The following is a 26,817-nucleotide window of genomic DNA, read 5'->3' on the forward strand; positions in this document are numbered from 1 at the left end:
ACTTGCTGTACCCAAACAAAAAGTGAGAACTCAGTTTTTCTCCGACAGTAACACTATTCACTTTAATAGACTTACTCCTGGTTTATGCTGGTGCAAATGAGTAAGCATCATCTCTCCTCCCCACAAGAAAAACCCTGCAATGCTTGAGCATTTGAGCCACAATCTGTGGTTCCATTACAGTAACATGCATTCACCAGAACGGATTCTGAATTTGATTGCATTACATGACTGACAAGATTCTTTCCAAACTGGGTAGTTAGATTTTGAGCTCAAAAAGACACTTTTTCAGTTTGGCAGATCAAGAATGATGCCTGCAACTAAGCCACATAACAGGATGATATAGGCACTCACCATTGCTCACATTCTAATGGCATTCGAAGGCTTTAGACTATTCTAATCTTTTCGTTTACACAACAGTGTATAGTGCACTTGCACATAACAGATGTAGGCAGGGAAGAGGTGGGGCATCATTGGATTCAAACTGGTTTGAAGTTACTCATTTTGATTATAACTATAATCTATTACACACCCTGACCCCCAAAGTAGTGTTATGGGGAAAAGAGGGGTCACCCATCAGTGGCTACAGAGGTATATCAGTGCAAAATCATAGCATAGGGTATTCCAGTGTAATTTTAGAGTAAATCCTGTGCAGTTGGTTAAAATTACAGTTTTCTAAAATATCATTTCCAATTTATATTTAAAGCATGTTTGTTGCATTGTCAAATGGTTATTGTTAAATATAGCAATTACTTTTATCATTTTGGTGATGAGATGGCATTAGTAGTCTGTGTCAACATCAAAACCGGCTTTCTAAGAACAGGTATTTTCCCCCAACCACTGGGAGAAACAACCAGAAATGAATGTTTCGACAATATTCATCTTTCAAACATGAATGAGACTCAATACAACCATGCTGAAGAAGATCTCCTTTGGCAAATATCTCATACTTGCATGGCTAACAATAAGGTTAAGAAAGAGACCTTTAAAAGAGGAACTTTAGCCTCTCAAAGTTGAAAGACAAATTACCAGGGAATCAAAAGCTAGATTTATCAAGACAGTGACATGCTCAGTTTTTCAAAGTGGAAAAAGCCAGCTGCTGCACTGCCAAGTATAGCATCTTCCTCTCTACTCATCCATCTCAAAGCAATCTCCAAGCCAACTGTAGAACAGAATATACAGTGCTTTTCCCAGAAGCCAAATGTTTCTCTACATTACATCCTTGAGATTAAGAATAAGGATACTCTGACAGTGAGATGGATTAGTTGCTGGATGAGACTACCAAAGAAGGGAGGTGGATTTCAGATAAAACATTTAAAGGAGGAATTAATAAAGAACAGTGTCCTTTATGTTGCAAGGGAACAGCTTAGAGGACCTAAATGGTGTCTCTCAGTTCTGCCATCTATTATTCTATAAATACTAGTTGTGAACACAAAATATGGAGTGGGGAACTGAACTGGACAATGACTGTAGAAACAGACATTCTCTACAGTAGATGTATTTAAAGTATGCTTTGTTGCTAATACAAATAAGAGCATCTAATGCCAAGATCTAGGAACAGTAAAAAATGGACAGTAACATTTTTAAAAGTGCCCAAAAGTCCCTTTGTGACTTGAATGCCAAGTCATGCAGTGCTTTAAATTTTTTTTAACCAACATTTTACTAGCATCCCCCCTCTTTTTTTAAGATGGGATATAAGCTCTTATGCTTTAAGAGTATACATGCTGACATGGTTTGTAGAAACTTCCCTATGAGCAGGTTATTCCACAAGTGTTCATTACAAGGATTCTTGCATACTTCTCTGAAGCAACTGGTACTGGCAACTGTCAGAAACAGGATATTGACTAAAAGATGGACCACTGTTCCAATATATTATGGCAATTCTTATGTTCACTGAGAAAGATATTCAAAGTTAGAGAAACCCAAACTACTACTGATCATGGCAGGGAAAAATGAAATGAGGTAGGAAGAACAACTGAAACTTTTAAAACTAAGAGTTTTCTATCTAGATTCCTTGGCTTAAAATACTTCATTCTAAGTACTTCATTCATTACTTCATTCATTTTTGTTAAGAAAGAAGTATAAAGAATTACATACTTTGTAAAGAGATATGAAAGATGAGTCACCTTTCAGGCCTGCCAGCCTTGACAGTGTTATGTGTGAATGCTAAGAATAAACAAGGGATACTTAAGTCATAATATAGGAGCTTGCAACTGGATCTGCTGGGTTCATGGTAAAAAATGTCATGGTGGAATGTTTTATCCTTTAGCTTCTGGGCTGAAGGGTAAAAATCTTCAGAATGTTAGACAACTAGTAATTGCAACAATGAAATGCCGAATGAGGAAGTAAGGTCTTTGCAGAAGGTTAGTTTATCCTTGGAATGTAACTGTGAGAAGGTCTCTGGAACAGATGGCAAGATCCACAGCAGAAGGCTACCACTTGACATTAGCAGCTGTGCATGAGAGAGAGACATACATGTTTAAGGGAAAGACTCTGAGAAGTACACCAGGGACTCCACTCTGCTCAGCCCTGCATGACTGCATAAATTGGGGTGGACCCTGGGAGCATCCCCTTTCAAACTCCCTTGTACTCCTGTACAGGGGCAAGGCACAATTGTAGCCCTTGCACCGAGAGGGACCAAGAATCTTGAGTGCAGACTGTTGCTTCAGAGAGAGGAGAATGCCAAGAGGAGCCCCTTCCCTGCTCTTCAAAGGCAGTGGTGCAGGCTGCATTCAGGATTTGTGTGCATAGTGCATCTTGTCAAAAGGTGGTGCAGTGGCCGATGACCCCCTATACTCCTGGAGTTTTTACAGGAACAAGGTGCTTCTATACCACCATCAGTGTGGGCAGTACCTTAAAGGTGCAATTTAACACATGTAATGTGAAGATGCTGGGCTCCCTAAAATTAGGAGACTGGAGTATTTTCTTAGAAGGTGATTAGGATGAAACACAACATTTGTTTCTGGTGGAGAGTTAATCTTTTGCTAGTGGTGTTTTTGTGTTATTTTGTTTTTACATGAAAGATAGTTACCTGAGAGATCAGAAGGGGAAAAGATTTCTCTGAACACATTGTATCAATCTACAAGATTTTTATCCCTTTAAGAAACTGGATAGAACACAAAAGTTTCTAAACTGATTCTGATTACCTGTGCAACAGATACGCATGTTATTATTCTGAGTTGTTACAGACAAACGCAGTAGTCTCTGTTAGAACTGTGTGGAGAATGGCAGTTCCATTTCAGGAAGGATTTTGAAATTTAGCTTCATTACGAAATGTAATGAAAACTGAAAATATTGAAATTCGCCGCAGAGGAAAATTCCAAATTTTTATTTATTTGTTTCAAGTAATTGAAAGGTTTTATTTTGACAAAATCAAAAAGCTTCACTTCAATTTATACTTTTTATATGTACAAGTTTGTATTATAACGTATAATAGAATACAAACTAAAAAAATAAAAACAAAAAGTCATTTCAAAATACAAATTTGAAATTTTTTGTTCTGACAATGTAAAAAAGGGATGTTGCAACATTGTTGGAACTTTTTTCCTCCGCTTTCATCTAAATGAAATTCCAGAAAAATCTACCTGATTTTGCAACGCATTTCAATTTTGACAAAACTACATATTCTGATGCAGTAAGGTTCTGTCAAAGTTTCTCTGGCCAGTTCTACTCTCTGTGAAGGCACTGATGTTATTAATTTATATTATATATCTTCTTGTTTGTTGGAAAACATACAATTGGGGAATATAAAAATAAGATTACAGGATCTGAAGTGGAAGTTCTTCCTAATTCATATAATTACGTCTTTTGGACTTGGAGGTAATAAGGATATTTAATAATTGGCCATCTAGCTTCAAAGGCGCACAGCTGATCAATGCTGCTCTTGAAAAGAAGCTATTTCTGCTCTGATTCAGTTAACAGCAGCAAGGATTTTTTTTTCCTTACTGGGATGAAGGTGAAGTAATATCACATTACAGTTCAACCAGTTTTGTGAGGTTATCACAATATATGGTTATACAGTAGCAACAAACAATCCTAATTCATTTCATGTTCAATATTCCAATCTTTGTTAATATGGGCTTGATCTTGTGTCCAATGAAGTTAACAGGAGCTTTGCCATTGATTCAATGCATGGAAAATCAAGCCCTGTGGGCCCAACCTTACTCTCATAAAAATCAGTGAGAGTCTTTCCATTTACTTTAATCAGAGCTGTTTTCGGGACTTGATAATTAGTAGGACTACATGCACATAATACTCACCAAGTTTGACTGGAGTTTTGCATGTGAAAGGATTGTAAACTCTGACTTTATATGGGCTTTTCTATTAAAGGAATTACAATACCTATCAAAAACAAACTAAAGTCTAGTTACCTTCAGCATGGAACAGAAAAAAATGAACATTCATTCAACACACACACACACACTAACTGTGTGCCTAACTTGTCCCAAAGTTTATGCATATTATCGCCTAAAATGCAACTGACCAATACTCAGTTTCCCTCTTAATAAAATAGTACAGCAAATGAACAGAGTGCAAAATGAGTGACAAAATCAATTTAATGCATTTGTAATGACTATCTTTTGTATTATTTTCCACAGGAAGCAGCATGAAGCATCCACTGTGTATTTTAACACAAAGCATAGAGAGGTTTGCTCTGTCTAATAAGGGTCCTGCTGGTAGCTGTATCCCCACACTCACAATGAATGAAATTGTATTTGTTCTTTCCAATCATACAGTACAATAATGGTAATCTCCTTTATACAGTCAACAAAAATGGTTTGGATTGTGCTACAAAACTCATCAAGTGTCTGGCTGTAGTGGCTCAGAATGATTTAATACAAAATGTGTATCTCACTAAACATTTTGGTACCAAATTATAAAATTTGGTATGCCAATCAAATATAAGCCTTAGTTGACACTCAAGTAAGAGAAACTAAGATATATATTTTAAAAATTAATAATTGAAAAGTTTAGGTTGAGTAAAACACTAATTTTAGTAAAATCTGCTGTATAATCAATTCAGTAAACAGAACGTTTTGTCTTCAGTGTTAATCTAAGTTCTATTAAGTTTCTACAGTACCAATCTATGCTGTAGGTGTGTGCACTGATAGATATAGGAAAAACTGCTTAGAAATGTGGCTGTTAATACAGAGCACAATCTGGAAACTAAATAGGCTGGTGGACTTCTCTCTGGTGTAGCTTTTGATAAATGTCGGGTGCAAATTACACAAGTCACTAATAACAGGTTCTTTACTCAGGCAGCTACATACATTTATTATCAGAGATGAGGTTGGTGAATTGCACAGAAACATGAGAACTTTATTTAGTACTTAAAATATACAAGTAAAATAGAACTCATAGAAAAATATATTAAAGCAAGATAAAGATAACCAAACAACCCCCTATGCTGTGCATACTCACAGCCTTATGGACACCCTTAGAAGAGAAAAGGGGGAAGAACAGTATGTGGAGAGCAGTATGAGTGGGCTTGACAGTACTAAGACTTCTGCCATTCTGTCATCCCTGATGTCCCAACTAAAGGTTAACCAAACACCATATTTTATATCCCCTTTTCCTGACCACGCATGTCTGGGGATCATGTTTAGATTGTTTTCTGGCCTTTAGTCCATGTACGGCTGTCTGGGAAACCATAACTGGGGTTCCAATTGTTGACACCAGGCATGTGCATAAATACCTTTCCCAATATTTCTAGTGTATCAGTGAGGTTAAATTCATGATTACACATACTAAAATCCCACCAAATCTGTTGTTTCGTCTTTCTGAGTAGTACTTGTTTATCAAAAGCTACATATTGCAAAAGCTCCTACAAACCTTATGACATTAGATCAAATATTTATACTAATTTATGCTAACTGCTAGTCCTTGCTAAGCCTCATGATAACCATTATAACATACTGGGCCTTAATTAAGCTTATTGTAAAGCCTATTTTGTTTTATTTTATTCCTCTGCTTTCATTATAGTGTTTCTTAAGCAGCTTAATTTAGTCTGACATATAGATTACCATTTATTCTCAGGTATGTACCTCCCAAGATCAGGTCAATATCCAAAGGTCAACGCTGGTAAAGGGCACCTTTTGATTTTCAGCATGGACTGACATTTTCGAACAGGCATGTGCAAAACTACACGGATACTTTTGCTTTAACTTAGATATGCAAAACTTCCAATGCGCACACACACACACACTGGGGTTATGCATGTAGGTGCGTGCATGCCTGCACAACCCTGATTTGCAACTACAATTCAGAGGATTTCCACATTGAAGCTACATATACACAAAAGTGCAAACGTGGCTTTGTGCACATCTGATTGAAAATTATAGTCTACAGTTCCAGAGAAGGCAGCTTGTATTTTTCACTTTACTAAAGATGTTTGATAGTTGAGTTATGTATAAACATTATTATTTCTAATTTTAACCATTTGGATGTTGTTCACATTCTACGGTGACTGGGGAAATATAAGTACTTAGATATATTAGATAATTTAGACTAGGGATATAATACAGTATTAGGTAACATTTTTTAAAATACATACATTGCAGCTAATTTTCGTATTACTATTCATGTTGTCTCCTCATTGTATTTCTCTCTGCTAGGGCAATGAAAAAACTTTCCAGTTTCATCTCTCTAGTTTGTTCTGGTAAAATTCATTTTCAGGTTCTCATACATTAGCTAACATGAGCTGCAGTTTTTGGATTCCACATTTTGCAAGAGAATGTCTGCTTTTTAAAAACAGATTCCATAGGAATTTTTTTTTAAATAATGAAAACATTTCTATTGCTCCTGTCTGAAATCAGTTACACCTGTACCCCGATATAACGTGACCCGATATAACACGAATTCGGATATAAAGCGATAAACAGCGCTACGGGGGGGTGGGGCTGCGCACTCCGGCGGATCAAAGCAAGTTCGATATAACGCAGTTTCACCTATAACGCGGTAAGATTTTTTGGCTCCCGAGGACAGCGTTATATCAGGGTAAAGGTGTACATGAATAACACTGATATATGAGCAAAAATTTTATACAGAATTTATTTTTAAATATTACTTTATCATTGTACTTTTTATAGGTCAGTAGGAGTCTACAGAAGCATTGCTTATGTGAAGAATTTAATTTTAATAATATCTGTACATATATGAAAGCTCATTATCCAGTTTTCAAAGTTCATTTTCATTTCAGCTTGCAAGGTCCACACCTTCAATAAAAAATGAATATAACTTAATTTTATTGTATGTACAGTCTGCTTGTTTTCAGATAATAGCCAATATGATCGACAGATAATGGGTGGATATTGTCTTATCTTCTTTCATATTAGTTTTCCTGGTTGCAAACAAGGGAGGCCAAATGCTTGGACTGAAATTACTTGAGGGTGTCAAAAATCAGTCTTGAAAACTGGAAGTGAGCCTCAGCAATAACTATGGAGAGACTAGCTTTTTACCATATACGAGAAAACCCTCATCAAGATAAAGCATGTATTTGCCCAGAACCTTGTTACATTTAAATGACTATAAGGCAGTCAGATTTTGAATCCCAGGGCCGCCCAGAAGATTCAGGGGGCAAAGCAATTTTGAGGGCCCCTTCCATAAAAAAAAAAGTTGCAATACTATAGAATATTATATTCTCGTGGGGGTCCCTGCGGGGCCCGGGGCCTGAGGCAAATTGCCCCACTTGCCCCCCACCCATCTGAGCGGCCCTGTTGAATCCTGAGTTTGATCCTTTACTCTCAGGCCAGTCCTGGCTCTAAGGCAGAGGGTGAGCCTTATTAGAGTGCAGTGTTCTGTACTGTTGCTAAACAGCAAGACATGAAAGCAGACAGTGCACAAATTGAATCTCATTTTCAGACTTGTGCTGACGTTATTGATGCTTGTGCAGAAAAAGGGAAATAAATGAAATATCCTCCCACACCCAAATCAGATTGATGACCTTCACTGGAAAAGCAGGCAAACATTCTTTTTTGACAAATGGAAAAAGGGAAAGGCATTTGGGGTGTCTCCACAGTTAGGAGGAAGTATTACAATGAAAAGAAAAAAAAAATTCACCACCAACCACGAGCTGCTATTTAAACTAAAAACTGAAGCAAGACTATGGAACTAACCCCATTCAGAAGAACTAACCGATTTCATATGTTGAGACTCTGCCAAGTATTTAAGAAAGGCCACTAATTCTGTTTTGTCTTGTTTGTATACTTGAATGGAGCTTATCCAACTGATTTTGTGCTAGTAAAAATTCTGGCCTAATTGTAATTCAATAACAAGATGTTTTCAGTTGTTGGCAACCTGAGCAAGATGGACTAGGTATTCTGTTTGCAGAATCTTAACTACCATGAGGCTGGAAGGGTGTCTTATAGTTCTCACTCAGAGAAGACCAAGAGGCTCCATCAGTTGTGGGTGGGGCTTACTTTGGTTATGTTACAAATGATACATATGAGTAATGTTGCAGGCTTTTGCCATTTCTATAATCATTGTCAGATCCTCACTGTTCAGACAATCTTGCAGAAGCACTGACTTTGCTTCTGTTCTATTACTATTCTGCCTATTTAAAACTTGATCTTCAAATAATAAAAAAAGGACACTGCCAAGGATGTTAGATGTAAAATTGTTTTATTCTGAGGGAGTGTGCACATGCAGTATGTGCTGTGTCCTCCCTCCCCTAGCACTATTTATCTGCTTTCTCCCAAGCAAGGATACAGAAATCAACAAGAACCTTGTGTTCTCATGGAGACAGAGTATGCAGAGTTCCATGTTCTATGCCATGTGATCACTTAGAATAATTTGGATTTCAACTCCTGTACTTTGTAGAACTGTTTTTAGGATTACCAGATTTTTAGGGACTGGGAAAGAAGTATGAAAGGGTAATTATGCTCACTAAAGTCTGAGGCCTGACAATCTTTACAGCATTCTTAGCAAGTTGTAGCGCCCAATAGCCTGTCAATAACCAATTTACTTAAGGGACAAAGTAACTGCATTATAAGCTTTATTGCCTTAGACTGCAATTACTACCATAAAATGTTATTTGTCTGTAGCTTGTCATTGCCATCATTTATCTAAAGGAGTGGGAGAGAGCATGTCTGTGTGTGCATAGAATGACTAACCTGTCCTTGTTTTGTACTCCATTCAAATTCTGGTCTTGACACAAGATGAAATAAAGAATTTCCTTAACATTAAAGGAGAGACTATTCCTCTTTTATAATTTATCTTGCATGGTATTTGCATTCTTATTATCATACTGAAAGTTAATTAATTTTAGTAACCAAATCTCAACACTCCATACATGGAAAATATCATGATGCCAAATAGAACGGCCTTTTCATTATATATTACTGTAAGTCTACTTTGTGTCGTAATTTGCCCAAACGTTGCAGTATCACTAGTGTAAAATGTAGTGGTTTGGATCAGTACGATTGGATACATTACTTTACTTCTGTTTTGTTCATAAGGGGAAGGCCACTGCCTATGGTGAACTTTATGACGGAGGAAAAGCTCTGTTAACCTGGGCCCACACTAACACCTCTACCCTTTAAAGGAGTATCAAGAACAAGAGACAAGGGGCAACAATCCTTGTTACTTCAAGAAGTGAGTGATATGGACAATACTTTGGAAGCAGAAGGGACTATTCTTTTCACTCTGCCAGAGTGGTTCCCACAAGGACAGACTGTTGCAGCACGTATGCTGTATCTGAAGTAGCTAGCACGTCCATCACAGAAAGGGAACCTCTGCTCTGCAGAGTGAACACATCTTGAATCCTTCAATAGAGAAGGTCTTGTAAGGAAAGGAATTTCAGGCAAAGAGGAAGAGAAAGCTACCCAATAACTTGGATCTCTTGAGCGGAAACACACTGCAGGGGTTTGGTATTTCCACTCTCTTTATGTGACAGGATGTAATGCTGTAGACAGGGGTGTGGTTAGTGGATTGGGGTGGAGCCAATACTCCTCTGTGCTGCAGGAAAAGAAAGAAGTGAGAATAGGGTGTTTATTATCCAAACAACAAACGATTAAATCTGCCACTTCAAACCGGACTCTAATATCTTTCATGGGCAGCACAATAATGTTCTAATAGCTGCTGTAAACTGAAATATATTTATTGTTTAATTAAGCTTACCAGTCTGCGGATATCCCTCTCACATTCACGCTTTATTCTATTAACCTCATCTTGATGGGACTGATAAGCCGTGCGCAGATCAGCAGCCTTCATTTTATCTGCCTGCATAATATTGTTCAAAGCTTCTTCAAGCTGCTTTTTACCAGACTTCAGCTCTAATATCTCCTGCTGCATCTTTATACGTTCACAATCAAATGCTTTCCGAGCTTCTTCCCTGGCTTCATTTAGCAATGCAGTTTTCACTTTGTCAGCTGCCCCATCCCGCAGCACGTTCACCGTAGACTGCAAGCGTTGAATTTCACTGTCTTTTATTTTTGCCATACGAGCTACTTCCTGCTCATGCTGCCGGATAAGCAGCTCCCTGACAGCCTGGAGTTCCTTCATTTTCTCCTCATGGAGTTTAGCCTTCAGTTCAGAGATGTAGGCGGTGTGCTTGTGCTGCTCCTGCTCTCTTTCTTGCTTGACTTCCTGGATTCTCTCTCTCAGTTTACCCACCTGGAACATAACAATAAATAAAACTCAGTTTAACATGACTGCTCATGATGCTGACTCTCCAAAACATACCATCCCAGGTGCCCTTGCTATAAAATGGAAAAACTAGATCTGAGCACCTCAAACTTAGGGAAAGTTTGCATCTGGATCCAAACATTGTAGCTTGGGCCTCTCTCCAGCCAAAATCTAATATACTTTCACCCTTAGGAAACTGGCATATTTTCTTTTAACCTGTAAAAAAAACTAGAGAATTTCCTGTTTTTTTTGGCAATCCACTAGGGGGCACTCTACTGGCTGATCATTTCTTGCTGTTACAAGGCATGGCAAGATATGACTCAGGAAAAGTGAATCCTGTTTTCTCCTGACTCCCTCCACCAAAATCTATTGCCAGTGCCTATTTTCTTGATGTGGCCCAATCACCGCAAGCTGCCAGTTCCTGACTGCTCCCTTGGGGCTGGAACCAGTTTAGGGAGATGAGTCAGATTGGGAGAGTGGTGCTGGAATTATGGAGAATCAGGAAGCCTCTTTGTTTGTGGTGGGGGAATGTGAGGAAGCATTCCAGTGCTCGATGGAGTGGTGGATAACTTATTTGCTTTTTCTATGGTGTGCATATTGTTTCAGAATTTCAAAATCATTAAAATATTATGCTCGTTTTATAGTTGGGAAGCTGAGGCGCAGAGAGATTAAATGACTTGCCTAAATTCACATAGGAAGTCTGTGACAGAGCAGGGAATTGAACCCAGAACTCCTGAGTCTTGGTCCACTGCTTTAACTACAAGACCACCATTCCTCATCTTACTGCTAGGGAGGTGAGAAATAATCTCTCCTTCAAGGGATGAAGAAAGGAGCAGCAACTAGGAAGGAGGAAAGCCTCCTGTCAGTAGGGCGAGAGTTCAGAGGTAAAAGCTGAAGACTAGGGCCTGTGTTTTCATTTACTAATTTTGAGACTCCCACCTTAAAGAGGCCTGATTTTCAGATGCCTGGTACTCACAGCTCTTTGAACACCGGGCCCCTTCAAGGTGTTTCAGATTGGCCACCTAAAAATTGAGGCATCGAAAAGCACTAGACACTTTTTAAAATGTAGGCCAAGGACTGTAAGGGTTAAAAGCAGGTTTATATCCTATTATATCAATGCACACTGTGATGAAACCTCATTATAATGACACTCAGCAGGTTGCATGAACAGTGATGCTTTTTCTATGTGGAATTATACACTAATTCAGAAAAAAGTCCAGAGGTAAATTTGCTTCCCCTACAGAAGCATATTTGGCACAGTATAATATAGTCCAACATAATCACTGTCAGTAGCACACTCCTGCTATCTCCATCACAATGAATGCCACAACATAGTCATGGCATATGATTCTGTAATCTAATGCAAAGTTACCGAGCCGCAGAGGATTCAAAGACGTGTGCTCTTGAATGACACTATAAACATGCATACCACATGGTGCTTCTGCTAGAATGAGGTTATTGCACAGCAGGGGAAAGAAAATCTAACACTGAAAGTGAGTAAAACCACTATTAATGGAATAAACACTGATCATGACTGCAGTATCCAAAGCTAGGCATGCAATAAAGTTCTAAACCAGGTATGTTAGAGCAGGATTTTACTGCACCAACACTATCATCTTACACCAAGAACCTGCCTAATAGATGCAAAGAGAAAAGAATATTGCCCCAGAATTATATATCTCATTACTGGAAATAGATCACATATCTTGGTCTACCCCAATTACGTTTTATCCATATGTAATTGCATCTTCTGTAGCTGATAGGGATGATATTTATTTCCAAGACTGTAATCAACAAGTCCAGGTTTCAAACTTCCAGGCTTATGTAAGGCCACCTAGTTCTGCATGTGGGCTTAAAATAAACCTTAGACCTCAGATTGGGTATTCGTTCACCTATCCACTAATCTAAATGTCCAAATGTAGAAATAGAGACTGATTTAGGCATCCAAATTTGACAACTGGGACTAATCCCACACTGATTTAAATATATCACAGCTATTTTTTTAGGGATGGAAAAAAAGTTCATGGAATCTTGTTAAAACAAAACAAAGAAAACCAACACTGTCCCATGGATAAATCAGATGCAACAATTTATCGAGACACAGAGTAGTTAAAATACAGTCTTATTCTACATATATTGTAGGTGAAGGGTAGTTTTTAACCTAAAGTAGTCCAGAGTGTGGTGGCTTCCGAGAGAATTTATTAACAACTGAGAAATTAGTCTTGAAATACATGTTTCCAAACAGCATTTACCCTCAAATGACTGAGCAGAGAGGAAGCCGGCAGAAGCAGCAAGGAGGGCCGAAGTTACTTAGGAGCCTACGTCCCATTTTCAAAAATGCCTTTTGGATTTAGTGGCCTAAGTCTCATGGGCAAATTGTTTTTATTTCAAGAGACAGTTCCACATATGCATGGACCCATGTACTATAAACTGAAGATGACAAATCTGTCAAGACAGCAGCAGCCTATAAAAAAAGGTGTTTTTCACCCTGGACATCATTGATTTGAACTTCTACTCCACTGGCCTTTGTAAATTAAATCTTTAGCCTATGCATGTAGATATAACAATGATGCCAAAGCAATAATTAGATTTTCGGCAAAAAAATGCAAAAGGTCATTCTTCCTTGACTGTTTTATACATTTTTATGTTAATCTGTATATGTTTAGGTTTGGACAATGTCTGAAAGACAAACATTTTCTTTAACCCACAGACTACACACTTAAAGAATATGTGATTCCAGCTTTGTTTCCCTTTACAAGCCATTTGCACATGTGAAAGACAAAATAAAACAATCAATGGAACTGTTGGGGTCTGTTAATCAAAACAAAGTTTTCATAGTAATCAGAGCTGCAGTCAAAACCAGACTGATCAGGCATATAAGTTATATATGTTGTTTTATCCTCTATAAAAATAATTAAAATCCTCACCGTGACTTGAACTATGTTTATATTTTTCTCTCGTTTTAACTTAAATTTTAAAAATACTTCATTCTTGCCATAATGATCCTATACAATATATTGTCAGACATTTAAGTTTCCTACCATGAGCTATTGTCCGTTATGATGGCCAGGAGGATGGCCATCCATTTAAGGTCATTTTTAAATCAAGTACAATAGCTTTCCCCAAAAACTAAAATCTCCAGTCTGTATTTTTATTACACAAAATGTGTACACCAGCTTCACTTATTTCTGCCAGCACACAAACGGCCTGATCCAATGCTCACTGAAGTCAACAGGAGTCTTTCCATTGACTTCAGTAGGCACTGGCTCAGGCTCTAAATGTGAATCACTCAAACAATAGCAGAGCTCTCACAGTAACAGCAACAGCCATCCTGGATAAACAAGATCACTTTAGGACAACTTTTTGGATTACCAACTTAGAATTCAATTAATAATTATGTCATGTTCAAGGCCTACAAACAGAGAAGTTAACTAAAACTTAAAATTCTCAGGAAGGCTGCAACATAACATTACTTTAGTTCTTCAAATCCAGAACTTTAACACATAAGAACCAGAGAGAGAGAAAGAGAGAGAGAGAGAAAACAGACTGCTCACTAAGGCTGAGAGGCACAACTCATCCCATCTTGCTCTAAACTGGATCTTTGCACACTGACTGCTGAAATACCTAGATCGCACACTTCCCTCAGAGCCCCCTAGCCTGGAAGCAGGACCAAGAAAACCCCTGAGAATTCAAGGTGATAAATATGTAATTTTAACATTGTTTTAATACACCGCAGTTTAATACATCATAAACAAACACGGACTTTTGAAGCAATACTTTCTACTAAAACCAGGGAGTGAATAGAGCGGTAAACATACCGGCTTTGTACTGACCACACTTGACACAATCATCATTAAAGTCGACAGCGGTTTAGAGGCTATGGTTCACACAATGCATTTCCAAACCAGATTAATGAACGTTCGGTTATATGACAGACTACACAGCAGGACTAAAATCACACACGATGAAGAAAAGCTTGTACCTTTCCATAATTTCTTTAGAAGCAATGCTAGCTAAATTATACTAAAGAAACTGATACTTTTAAATATTATCAGCTTCAAAAAAATAATGAATAAAACTATTTATTTTGTAATATTGCAATTTCACCCATTCTAATGTGATTAGTCATATTTTCAGATACAGATGGACTGCAATTTGATAACTTGTGCTCGGATCTCAGAGACATGTCAGTCTTCCCTGCAGATGAGGGACAAAGCTTATCTCTATGCTCCAGGTTATCTTTGCATTGATCCAGCTACCGGCAGTCTGATCAATAAGCTTCCAACACTTTTTCATATGGAAAAGTTTATAGCATGAGTAGATTTGAAAGGATTAGATTTTTATTGATAAAGGTTAGTAAATGTTGATTTCACTGTATGTACACACACACACACACACACACACACCACAAATATTTCCATCAATAACAACCAAACTTTACAGATAAGCATATTAAGAAACATGCTGCTTCAGAACTATTAGAGTTTGATTTAAGGATGTTTACTTTGTATATTTTGACAATGTGATGTTGACAATTTGTGTTTTAATGGTTATAAAGTCTCAATTTTTTAATCTCAACATTGTTAAATAATTACTGTCTGACGCCGCCCCCCCCCTCCAAATTTTCTGCAACTGTGAAATTTTAAATTGGTAAAAATAAAGATGCTTAAAACCCATGCTTTTGTGGAATTGAAAATTTAAGTTGATAAAAATAGAAAAATGCTTAAAAATTATCAATATTATCATGGTCTACCCCAGGGGTCGGCAACGTTCGGCACGCGGCTCGCCAGGGTAAGCACCCTAGCAGGCCGGGCCAGTTTATTTACCTGCTGACGCGGCAGGTTCGGCCGATTGCGGCCTCCACTCGCCGCGGTTCGCTGTCCCAGGCCAATGGGGGCGGCGGGAAGCGGCGCAGGCCGAGGGATGTTCTGGCCGCGGCTTCCCGCTGCCCCCATTGGCCCGGGACAGCGAACCGCGGCCAGTGGGGGCCGCGATCGGCCGAACCTGCCGCGTCAGCAGGTAAATAAATTGGTCCGGCCCACTAGGGTGCTTACCCTGCGAGCCGCATGCCGAACGTTGCCAACCTCTGGTCTACACTATACAGTTAGGTCAACATAAGGCAGCTTATGTTGACCTAATTATGTCAATGTTCACACTACAGCCTCGTCCGACCAATCTAAGTGCCATACTATACTGATACAATAATTCCACCTCCACGAGAGGTGTAGCGCTTCTGTCGGTGTAGGTAGGGCAATGCAGCATCTGATTTATTTATGCTACTTACATCGCTGTTGACTGTCTTGTCAATTTCACGTCCTGTCAATTTCACAGCGCCATCCTAGAACCTAACTGCCTTGGCTCCCCACTCCCAGCTGGGCTGCTGCCCAGAGGCTCCCTGCTGAGAAAGCTGAGAAGCTCAGGTGGCTGCCCCCTGCTCCTAGCTGAGAGCCTGTGGAGGTGCGCAGAACTGAAAGCCCTGGCTCCAAGCCCCCCCGCCCCTCATCAGTCGGTGGAAGCACTCCTGGTGAAGACATGCACCATCGACAGAAGGAGGGTAGGGTGGACTTTAAATAGGTCAACTTAAGGCTGTAGTGTAGACATGCCCTAAACCTTAAAGCCAAAACTTAGAGAATAAGTAAAATATACTCTTATCTTTTAACATGCACCCAGAGCCTTAACTTGATTTCTTACATGAACTTAATTAATAAACCTCTAACTGTATGTAACAGGACAGGAAATATCAAATACCCCACTAATGACTAAATCATGGGTTCTCTGAAATAAAGGAACATTTATTTGAAATAACCATCCTGAAAAGCTTAGTACATTAAAGTATGTGAAATGCTCTGAAATGAGTAGTTTTTGACTATGTTGCCGATTTATAATTAACAACATTACAATGACAACGCCAGAACAGGGATGAATTATCATCTCTCTTTTTTCAACACCTCTCTCCTCTGACCACCCAAATCAAACCAGTTAAAAACTCAATCCTGCTTCCTCTAAAATCAATAACAAAATTTTCAGTGAGTTTAATGGGAGCGGAATTGGGCCCTATCTAAACACTGCATCTTGGGCCTGACCTTGCAAATTGATTAGCTTACAGGAGATGCTCTTGTGAATCATCAACTCCCAATGACTTCAGAGGCAATGAAAGGATGCTTAGCACCTGGCAGGATCGGATCTTAGTGTTTCTAACTAAAGATATCCACAATGAATAACACTCCTCCTGTTCTATTAATGTGACATGTACTATTGTTATCTCACTTGAAATTTTATTTTACTGTTGTTCATAGTTTCATAGGGCTCTATTCTGCAAGGTGCTGAGCCCACTAATTTCCTACTGAATTAAATGTGAAAACATTCTGAAATTAACTGTGTGCTATTGGACAGTCAAAGCCAAATTGCAGTGCAGTTCTTCTGGAATTCAATATATTGTAGGTTTGCAAGCTTGCCCCCCTCCCCCCCCAATGGAATTTAACAGGACTTAAACCAATAGGCTTCTACAGAAATGTAAGAGTTTCTATAAAAATCACTCTAAAACGCCTATACATTTAATAGAAAATTGCCCCTTTTTCTCACCTTTGTCCTTCCCCAGTAACCACCTTCAAAAGGTCCAGTATTGCAATAATGCTTCATTTGGGGTCCATCACTTCTACCCTGTTGCTGGCTAGCAGACATTGTTTTCAGTGCCTACCTAGCAGCGACCTTGCCGATGCCAGCTTGAGGGTTGAGGCATTAAGCTGAGGATCTGAACTCTAATAAGCTGTCGCTAGGCCACCAAGGAAGCCTTTGATGAAATGCTGTTTTAAATCCACATTGATCACACTGAAACTTTAGCTGTTCCAGTCCAATCAAAGAAGCTGTTTTGTTTGATCTTTTCCAAAGGAGTTGGCTTTATGGTGAAAGGAATTGCTCTTGGAAGAGAATCAATCACACACTGTCTGCAAAATGGCCTCCCATGTCTGGAATCCATGGAGAATGAGAAAGCAGAGATTCATCAAGGACGTTGCTTTGGAGTGATTCTAGCATCTCTTTCGTGGTGGTATGTGGCACAAGGATGAAGACCAAGTGCCAAGTAACCCAAGCCAGAGTGAAGGACACTCAAAAACCCTACCACATAGGGGAGCAAAGTAGAAAGAGGTACCCCTATGGAATCTAAAAGCTCTCCCCTTCTGTCTCTATATGGGGAATTACTCAGCTCAGCCTTGGGACACTGGATGACATATAGCATACATTGTCAAGAACTGCAGGACGCACTTTAAAATGGAATACCATACTGCTATGGCATTATAGCTGGAAGCAAAAACCCCTGAGTCAGGAAGTTCAAATTGGAAATAGGATGCAAATTTTGCAAATGAGGGTGATTAACCATTGGAACAGATTACCAAGAGATGTGATCAATTATCCATCATCTAGAAGTGGATTATGATGTTCCGGTGCTAAAATGCACTGAGCTACAGAGACTAGAAGGGACATCAGGAGCCACTGAGCCAGCAAACCCTCTATGGAATTTATTAGGACTTAATCCAATAGGCTTCTACAGAAATGTAGCAGTTTCTATAAAAATCACTCTAAAATCCTCTATATTTAATAGAAAATGATACCCTTTCTGTAAGATTTTGAACCATCCTATGGGATTTAATTTTTAAAAATGTTATATTCCTGCAACCCAAGCAAGACAGAAAGCAGAGGAAAGCATTCTGAAGGGTTTACAGACATGGAGCAGTCTCCTTTAGCTGAAGCTACACACCCACAATTGGTCAATTCAGTCCATAGTTTAGGAGTGCTTCTGGATTCCTTGCCGATGTTGAGTGCTCACATACTACAATCTGCCAGTAACACTTTCTACCATCTCTGGTTGTCTAGGAGACCTCATCCCCTGGCAAAAAATGGCCTGGCCTCAGTTATTCACACCGTTGTCGTCTCTTGGCTGCCTAACGGCAATGCAGTATTGTTGGGCATGTAGCACTCAGGCCCGAGGGATCAGCTGGTAGAGAACACTGAGCACATCTCCTCAGCATCACTGGGTACCACAAACATATCAAACCTATCTCCGCTCCTTGCACAGGCTTCCCATAGGATACTGAACCAAGTTCAAGGTCTCAGTCCTTATCTTCAAGGAGCTCAATGGCCAAGATGAAGACCGAGGCTGACAACTTTGCTCCTCGGGCAAAATGGAACTTGCTATAGTAAGGGTAAATCTTGTCTGTACAGGAGACAGCTTTTTGGGGTGCACTCCCTCAGAAACTAGGGACCATCACAAATTTCACCACCTTCCACTCCAAGTGCAAGGCACATTTCTTTGACCTTGCCTTCTTTAACATAACCATATAGCCCCATGCATACATACATAAATATTATATTACATATTTTTAAAATTCCAGAACAAAATACTCCACTGCACACGTCTCTCCCTGGGTAGAGGATGATAGACCACACATCACAGAACTTAGTCACGCTGCTTAATGTTCTCCTGGAAGGCACTCAGATACTACAGTAATAATGAGCATGGTATATGATCCCATATAGAATATCAGAAATAAAACATTAGCCATCCTATAGAATTTAATTTTTATACACAAATCCTACAGAAAATGTTCTATTAAATCCTATAGGACTTTTCTGTAATGGACGCAGCCTGCCCAGCCTCCCATGGCCTCTCCACTATTAACCAGACACCAAGTTCAGTGGCCTCCCAACCTGTAGTCTCTACCAGCCACCTCCTTTCTCCATGCTTCTATTCCAAACCTGAGGCTAAAAGTGGCAGAAGCAACAGACAGTCCATAAGTTTACAGCTACACTGCCCCCACCTCAGTCCTCCTGATGTCAGAACCCGTACTTTCCATCCCACCATCAGATACCTCCAATTACAACTACCTTGTTGCCACCAATCGTGTTTACCTGTCAGCCTTGCCTCACTCTGCCACCCACTTTTATCTATATGACCTTTATCACCATCCTTTTCCCACCACATCAACCCTCCTCTGTACGCCTTTCCTCATCAGACCCAACTTCACTGCTCACTTCTCTGCAGCACCCCCAACAAGATGTACACATGCCAACCCAAAACTTCCCTTTCCTCCTCTCCCTATTCTCTCCCATTCTTTATCACTCTCCTTCCTGGTGTCTTTTTGGATTGTAAAATTTTAAGAGAGTCGTGTGACAATGTCAAAGAATCACGGAACAAGTTGCTTTATGCTCAAAACTGAAGAAGGGACTTTTATTAAATTAAGGAAAATGGGACCTCTTATTCTCAAAGCCACTTGCCTGTCTCTCTCTGCTTCACTGTGAAGCTTCTTCCTAGACTCTTACTAAGCCCTTGCAGTTGGGCTTCTTACTACAGATTTTAAGAACTGGTACACAATCTCACATGGGGGTATTTATTGTGAGGAACCTAGCTCACCTTTGGGCTAGAATATTATTAGAAATTATATCATACTGCACTGCAATATCATCTAATTTCCTGTTCTCCATCACCTCAAGGTCTCTTTTGGTATTATGACCTTCTCATTATCTCCCTCCTACTGAATGTGTGGGAGTGTTAATATCTTCCCCCAGATGTACTGGCTTGAATTTTATATTGTTATCCCTAGCAATATTTGTAACGGTTTTCGGTCCCATTGTGTTGCATCTCTATCCATACCACCTCCCAACTTGGTGCCATCTGTGAGTTTAATTAATGTGCTTTATTACACGCTCTTCCTAACAATAAAGAAGTCTGTCAATCCTTGGATCATATACCTTCTCCCCCTTTCTTCTGAATCATGTGTTACTGTTCCAGAAATCAAATGATCAAATCTACTGTATTCCCTTCATTTACTAATTTTACATTATAATCAAAATGAGGCTGGCCTTATTTATTCTTTGTAATTTTCTGCTGCTTATTTTTCATATTTTGTTTCCCTTCAGATGCTTACAAGTACTCTCTTGTTCCCCCTTTTGCCCCCCCCCCATTATTTTACTAGGGATTGAGAATGTAGGTTTACAAGACACAAACATACAACTAGCAAATCAGAATATCCATCTTTTTCAATATATCCTGCCTCTAACCACCTGTCAGGTTCAGATACTTCAAGAAAACCCAACAGACAATCATGGAATAACTTACCCAAAGTAGACAGGATACTGGGTTGGATGGACCTTTGGTCTAACCCAGTATGGCCATTCTTATGTTCTTATCCTAGTGGAGAATGACAGGCACACCAAACATTTGCTCAGTATAAGTGATTCTCCTAAGCAGAAGAGGCACCTAACTGTGCCCAGATTTTAAGGGGATTAACTCATCGCAGGATGGACAGAGCTTGAAGCCCACAGGCTTAGAGTCTGCCATATCAAGGGGGCAGGTCTAACCATCAATCCTTGATCCAGACAAGTAGATATGATCACAGCAGTCATAAGTCAAGATAAATCAGATGAGCTATGAAGGTTTTTAGAGGATTTGTAGAAGGTTTAACCAAAAACTAAGAACTAGTGGGTCAGAGACTTGCTAGGTTCCATCCTGCTGCCACCGGCGGTCACCCTTTCTTTTATGCCTTTGTATGGGAGCATCAGGAGGCACAGGGAACGTGTGAGACCATGATGGACACTGCTATTCAAAAAAAATCCAATCTCTCACACAAGGCACATGTGCATCTATGGCCAGATCTACACTGACACATACTTGAACTACACTCTTCTCTGCTTTGCCTTTCATTTTAGATATCATCACGCACGCACACACACACACACACGAGTGAATTTGCAGGAGCCAACAATTTAAGTTGTTCAACAACAAATACAGCCCACTGGGGAGACGTACTCTGGTTTGTGATGGCTCAGGTAAGGTTTGGTTTCACAACAGCCATAGTTTTTTAGTGTATTGAAATATGCTAAAGTTAATTTTTAAAAGTGTCACAATTCATCATGTAATCTGGGACTGAAATATATCCTCTTAATGATTATACAAGCAGCTAAGAACATTTCTAACTTGTTATCTAATGATGTTAGGAGATGATTATGTCCCGGGTAAATTTAGAAGGCTTTTCCTCCGATAAATCATTAATATAACATATGTATACATGTATATCCCTAAATAGAAAGACAGCACATTTAAGGGATTTAAATTAAGTTAAATTTAAGGGATTTAAATTAAGTTAATTAACCTCAAAAAACTGTTTCCTTAGCTAACATTATACAAGTTCCAGATGCCACTGAATTGTTTCTTGAGCAGCCTCAATACTTTTCCATTCACCTCTGTGCCAATAAAGCCATTTCATTCATTTAGGTTCTCTAGGAACAGTGCTTCTTGCCTCCTGAAATTGTTTATTTTTATCTTTAATTTCAGTTAGTTTTTTTTCATTATTCAGTTTGAGTTACTCCATGAAAAGAATTAATCCCCCAGGGCTCAACTGTATCCAAATGAGGGGGGAGGGATAGCTCAGTGGTTTGAGTGTTGGCCTGCTAAACCCGGGGTTGTGAGTTCAATCCTTGAGAGGGCCACTTAGGAATCGGGGGCAAAATTGGTCCTGCTAGTGAAGGCAGGGGGCTGGACTCAATGACCCTTCAGGGTCCCTTCCAGTTCTATAAGATAGATAGGATAGGTATCTTTTGATAGAGAACTCTCCATTACTTTACATATGCTACCAAAATGCTGCCAAATTTCCTGCAGTATCCTTGTCCATCTCAGACACAGCACAACCTTGTACTTGATCCGATAGTACAGAGGACTCGGTGACATAGCACACCAGGTCATTCCGTCAATCAAACCCACTTCTCTCTAGGTGAAATCCTAGCCCCATTAACGTTAGTAGAACCAGGATTTAATCTTCTGCCTCCGTCCCTATCCCTATACTCTGACAACAACTAGTATGGCCTAATCCTTTCAGATTTACTGTTACTCACATCTACCCTTTTACTCCTCCATTAGACACACTGATTATGTAGCATCTCCTCCCTCACTCCTTGGATGGCAGGGGTGTGTGGTTTGAGGGAGAGTAGGGGACATGAAGTGTGGATGGTGTCACCCGGATTGTAGGGGATACAGGTATTGCTGTGCAATTGCTCTGGCTGCATTAAAGAAGTGCTGGATTTTAGGACAATGCAGTCTGGCTTCTTTCATTCACATATCCCTGATACTGCCTTTCATAAACACAGAGTTTCCACCATGGCAACCATGGATGGCAACTCTCCAGCTGGGAGAATAGAAGTTTAAGGTAACTTCCAAAGCAGATGGTCTCTAATGGCAGAATAATGCAGCAGTCACACTATCAGGGCACTGGCATTGCCTGTATACATGAGCTACTTTAAGAAAGAAAATGAAGCAAAATAGCTGAGAAATTTTAAAATATATATATTTTTTCAGATTAATTTGATAGAATGGTGAAATTTAAACTGAGAATTGTCTTTTAAAACATAGCAGCACTGAGGTAACTATAAAAGGATAGCAGCGCTACAGCACAATTGTCAGTCTCTCCCTGGGTTTACAGGGCCTGAATGGCTGGCAAGCTTCCTGGCCTGTTGTTCTAAGCCGCACAGAAAGCTTTGCACCACCCCCAGCATCACAGTTTACTCATTTTATCTGTGGCGGAAGGGGAGGCAGAGGGGAACAACAATAACATTGGCTGCACTGTTCGCACACCAATTCTTCTGACTAATCCACGAGAAGCATTAAGAAGGGATCAGGCTGCAGCTCAAACTCCACAGTTTAAAAGTAAACTGAGCAGGAATGTGCAAGAAGAAGTAAAAATTACTCTCTGTAATTAGGTTTTTCATAACTTTCATAACTTTAACATTTCAATATTTTGTCCCAATTTGTGATGAAAAACAAACGTCATAATTTCCTAGGGGACGGAAATTCTGATTTTCCACCAGCTCCCTACTGAATTTATTATGGCAACTGAGTAAGAGTTTGTTCGAAAGAAAAAACAAATCTGATTTTCATCTGCAACATTTTATTTAAATTAATTATATAAAATAAGAAGACTGTCTACGGCTTTGTCTACGTTGCCAATTGAACGACAAAACTTTTGTCGTTCACAGGTGCTCAAAAAAGCACTCCCCCCCAACCCCCGAAGGACAAATGTTTTGCCACGGCAAGTGGCAGTGTAAATGGCTCGTTGTTGGCAGGAGCGCTCTCCTGTTGACAACGCGAACCCTACTCGTAGGGGGTGGAAGTATTTTGTCAGCAAAAGTGCCGACAAACAGCGTTTACACTGCCCGACTTTTAGGGACACAGCCGTGTCGCTAAAAGCTGTGTAGTGTAGACAAAGCCTAAGATCCAGCATCATTACCCTCTCAGAAAGTTAGAGAGGGCACAGAAGAGGAAGTAGAGCTGGAGACCAGCTGATAGCCTAATGCAGAATATCAACTCCAAAGATCTTATGAAGATTCTCCCATTCCAGTGGAGAACAGTCTTCAGATAAAAGACCAAGCAGAAAAAAAATGTTACATTTGAGACCATTTTTATATATTGTAAATGGCAGAGAGAATTTTTTGCTTCTGCTTCAAAACCTACCTTAAAAATAACAATGGAAAAAGACAACGGGAGCCACCTGGAAGTGTTAGTGGGTAGTGATAAAATGTTTGCTCTGATTACAGGTCTCTGAATCCGCATGCAAAGGGATGTATGTGAAATCTTTTACTCAGCTATGTGAAAAATTTAGCATAGAGATCAGAATTTCTTCTTTACACGATTATCTCACACCTATTTATTCATGCTATGGGTTACATATAACACTTCTGAGACTACCTTTAACTGTAGAAAAGATACCTAGAGTGGATCTGGCAGTCTATAAAATTCAGTGTGTTTTGTAGGGAGTCAAGTGAACTGATGGTCCTCAATGAATTAATAATAAGCCTACTGGTCCATCCACCTCTGAGATGCTGCAAGGAAATAAAATTATACATGCTAACAGCTGTTTAAATATATATAATTGATGAACGAACAAAATCTCTTGGGTATGCCACTGATTATTCACATATCTGGAGCAATTACAGTGTGAAGAGTAACACCGCTGTTCCAAATGCAAATAGCCAATAACACATGCAACCTAATGGGGTCAAATCAGGACTGCATCAACAATTTCCTCAGTCAGTCTGCATTCTGCATATGCACTTAAGTGTAATGCTTTGAATGTGACTTAGGAGTTCAACTTCCCCTTCAATTCCTTTCAGAGTTTCAAATACTAAGCTCTGATACAAACCTCCTGATCATTCACTTTATTTCCTTTAGTCACATTTTGTTAATACCTCTCGATTTAGCAACACTGCAAATTTAACAGACAGACATTTACTCCCTCTTGCAGGTTATTAATGAAGATTTTAAATAAGACTGGACCTCGTACAATTACATTTCACTACACACCTCACTGTTTAATACTTTTCTCTGTATTCATTTCATTCTGGCTACGGTCCCTCAGCCAGAGTTCAGTCGATAGGACAATGCGCAGATCCAAGCCAATATCAACTCATTTTGAAAGTACATTATTTTTGAGAGACACTGGTATCAAATTGTCTGCTGGTTCAGAACCGAACATACCACTTCGAAGCATTCTTAGAGCATGCAAACACATACCTTGCTTTTTTCTTGCTGGAATTCTATCTGGATGTTGGTCAGTTTAATCCGTAGTTCCTCATTAGCAGCCTGAACTGCTTCTATCTCCATGTCGGACCTCTCTCCCTTGGCACGGCTTTTCTTGGACATAGTTATTTTTAAAGTTTACAATAAAAATCCCTCACGCCACACTGAACCAATAGCCAAGCAGCCTTCTGTGCTAGACATTAACAATTCAAGTAGTCCTCAACACAGTCCTGCATGTAACACTTTTCCATCATGGCTGATTTCTTTCATATCCTGAAAGAAACAGAGAAGAAGAAACAGACCTATTAGACTGCAGCACTGTTTGACAGAATGAGACATCAAACAAAATGCATATCATGGATTATAAAACAAATGTGTGTTACTTCAAGCAATTACAATTACATAAAAATGTACAGTACTTTTCTCTAGCATACCCAGTAAGTTACAGTATACTATGCTTTTATAGAGGAGGAAAACAAAGACCTGAAAAGTAAAAGTTGCACATATGTAACTTTTCCCCCACACAACACCTCATTATCTAAATATGCACCCACTCAACCCCATTTTCCAGAAATTCATTTCCTTCTTGTCATGTTAAAGAGCAGATATTTACAAAAATATGAATCACTTCTTATTTAGGACCTGATCCTGAGAGAGGCTGAGCATTCACAACTGACATTGGGCCTGATCTTGTGTCAACTAAAGCCAGTGGGAGTTTGCCACTGACTTCAATAGGAGTCATTACATTTAATTCATGTTGTAAATAGAACAGGAAATTGTACAATATTAACTTAAAGTTCCATTAAACCTCTTGCCTTAATGGAGTCAGAAAATAAGTCACCATTAGTTATTATTTACAGAAACAATTCTGTAATTATAATAGTAATATATTAAAAGATTGCATATGCTATGGAAAATTGAATGCCACTGAAAATCAGATCCAAAAATACTAAGCTCCTTTAACTCCAGTTATATTCCCAAGCATGTCTCCAGGTAAAGTGTTTGTTTATTTAAATCAGATATTCCAGGAGTGTATCAATACCATACAAAGAACTCCAATTCCAAATAAATAGGAAATTGTAGATTCGTTTGCATACTGATTAGTTATAGAAACTAAATCTGATTTTCTTCCTGATCACCTATAGAACACCAAGTTATTCACAGAAAGCAGGAACACCAACACTTACTCTTGGCAGTGAATTAGTTGGCAAATTGACTTCCATTTTTTAAATATCCATTTAATCTTCATCACCAAATTATATGCCACAATTTTGGCATTCTTAAGGTATTTGCAATTGGACATGCAAATATTGCTTCGGTACCTAATGTGTTTGATATCAATTTTCCTTTCAAAGAATAAGCCGTGTTTCTCCCCACTTAAATCTATGTAGGAGTTAATTCAGGGGTTGCATGATTACCGAAGACAAATACAGTCTTTAGCACTTGGTGTTTGTATATAGTGTCTTTAATGTAAGGTTCTCAGACTATTCACAAACATTAACTTGTAATGTAACAACAAAAACAAAAATATGCAAGTATCATACTCAATTAACACATCGGTAAACAGATTTATAGGAGTCAAGTGACTTGCCCAAAGTAACACCTCTCTGCTCAGATCAGTAGCAAACAAGGAACAG

At 39.1% G+C, this 26,817-nt stretch overlaps 1 protein-coding gene across 1 annotated transcript in view; it reads right to left on the reverse strand.

The window, feature by feature from the left end:
• The window catches only part of JAKMIP1 (janus kinase and microtubule interacting protein 1), a 121,565-nt gene extending 96,262 nt beyond the window's left edge, over nt 1–25,303 (reverse strand). Inside the window, exons 1-2 of the mRNA XM_024204524.1 lie at nt 25,175–25,303; nt 10,114–10,608 (exon numbers count right to left, since the gene is read on the reverse strand). Coding sequence (XP_024060292.1) covers nt 10,114–10,608; nt 25,175–25,303 — 624 coding nt within the window. The remainder of the gene's footprint in view (nt 1–10,113; nt 10,609–25,174) is intronic.
• Between the last annotated feature and the right edge of the window lie 1,514 nt (nt 25,304–26,817).

This window comes from Terrapene carolina, unplaced genomic scaffold, assembly GCF_002925995.2.
Source record: "Terrapene carolina triunguis isolate 2854851 unplaced genomic scaffold, T_m_triunguis-2.0 Scaffold66, whole genome shotgun sequence".
Classification (NCBI taxonomy): Eukaryota; Metazoa; Chordata; order Testudines; family Emydidae; genus Terrapene; species Terrapene triunguis.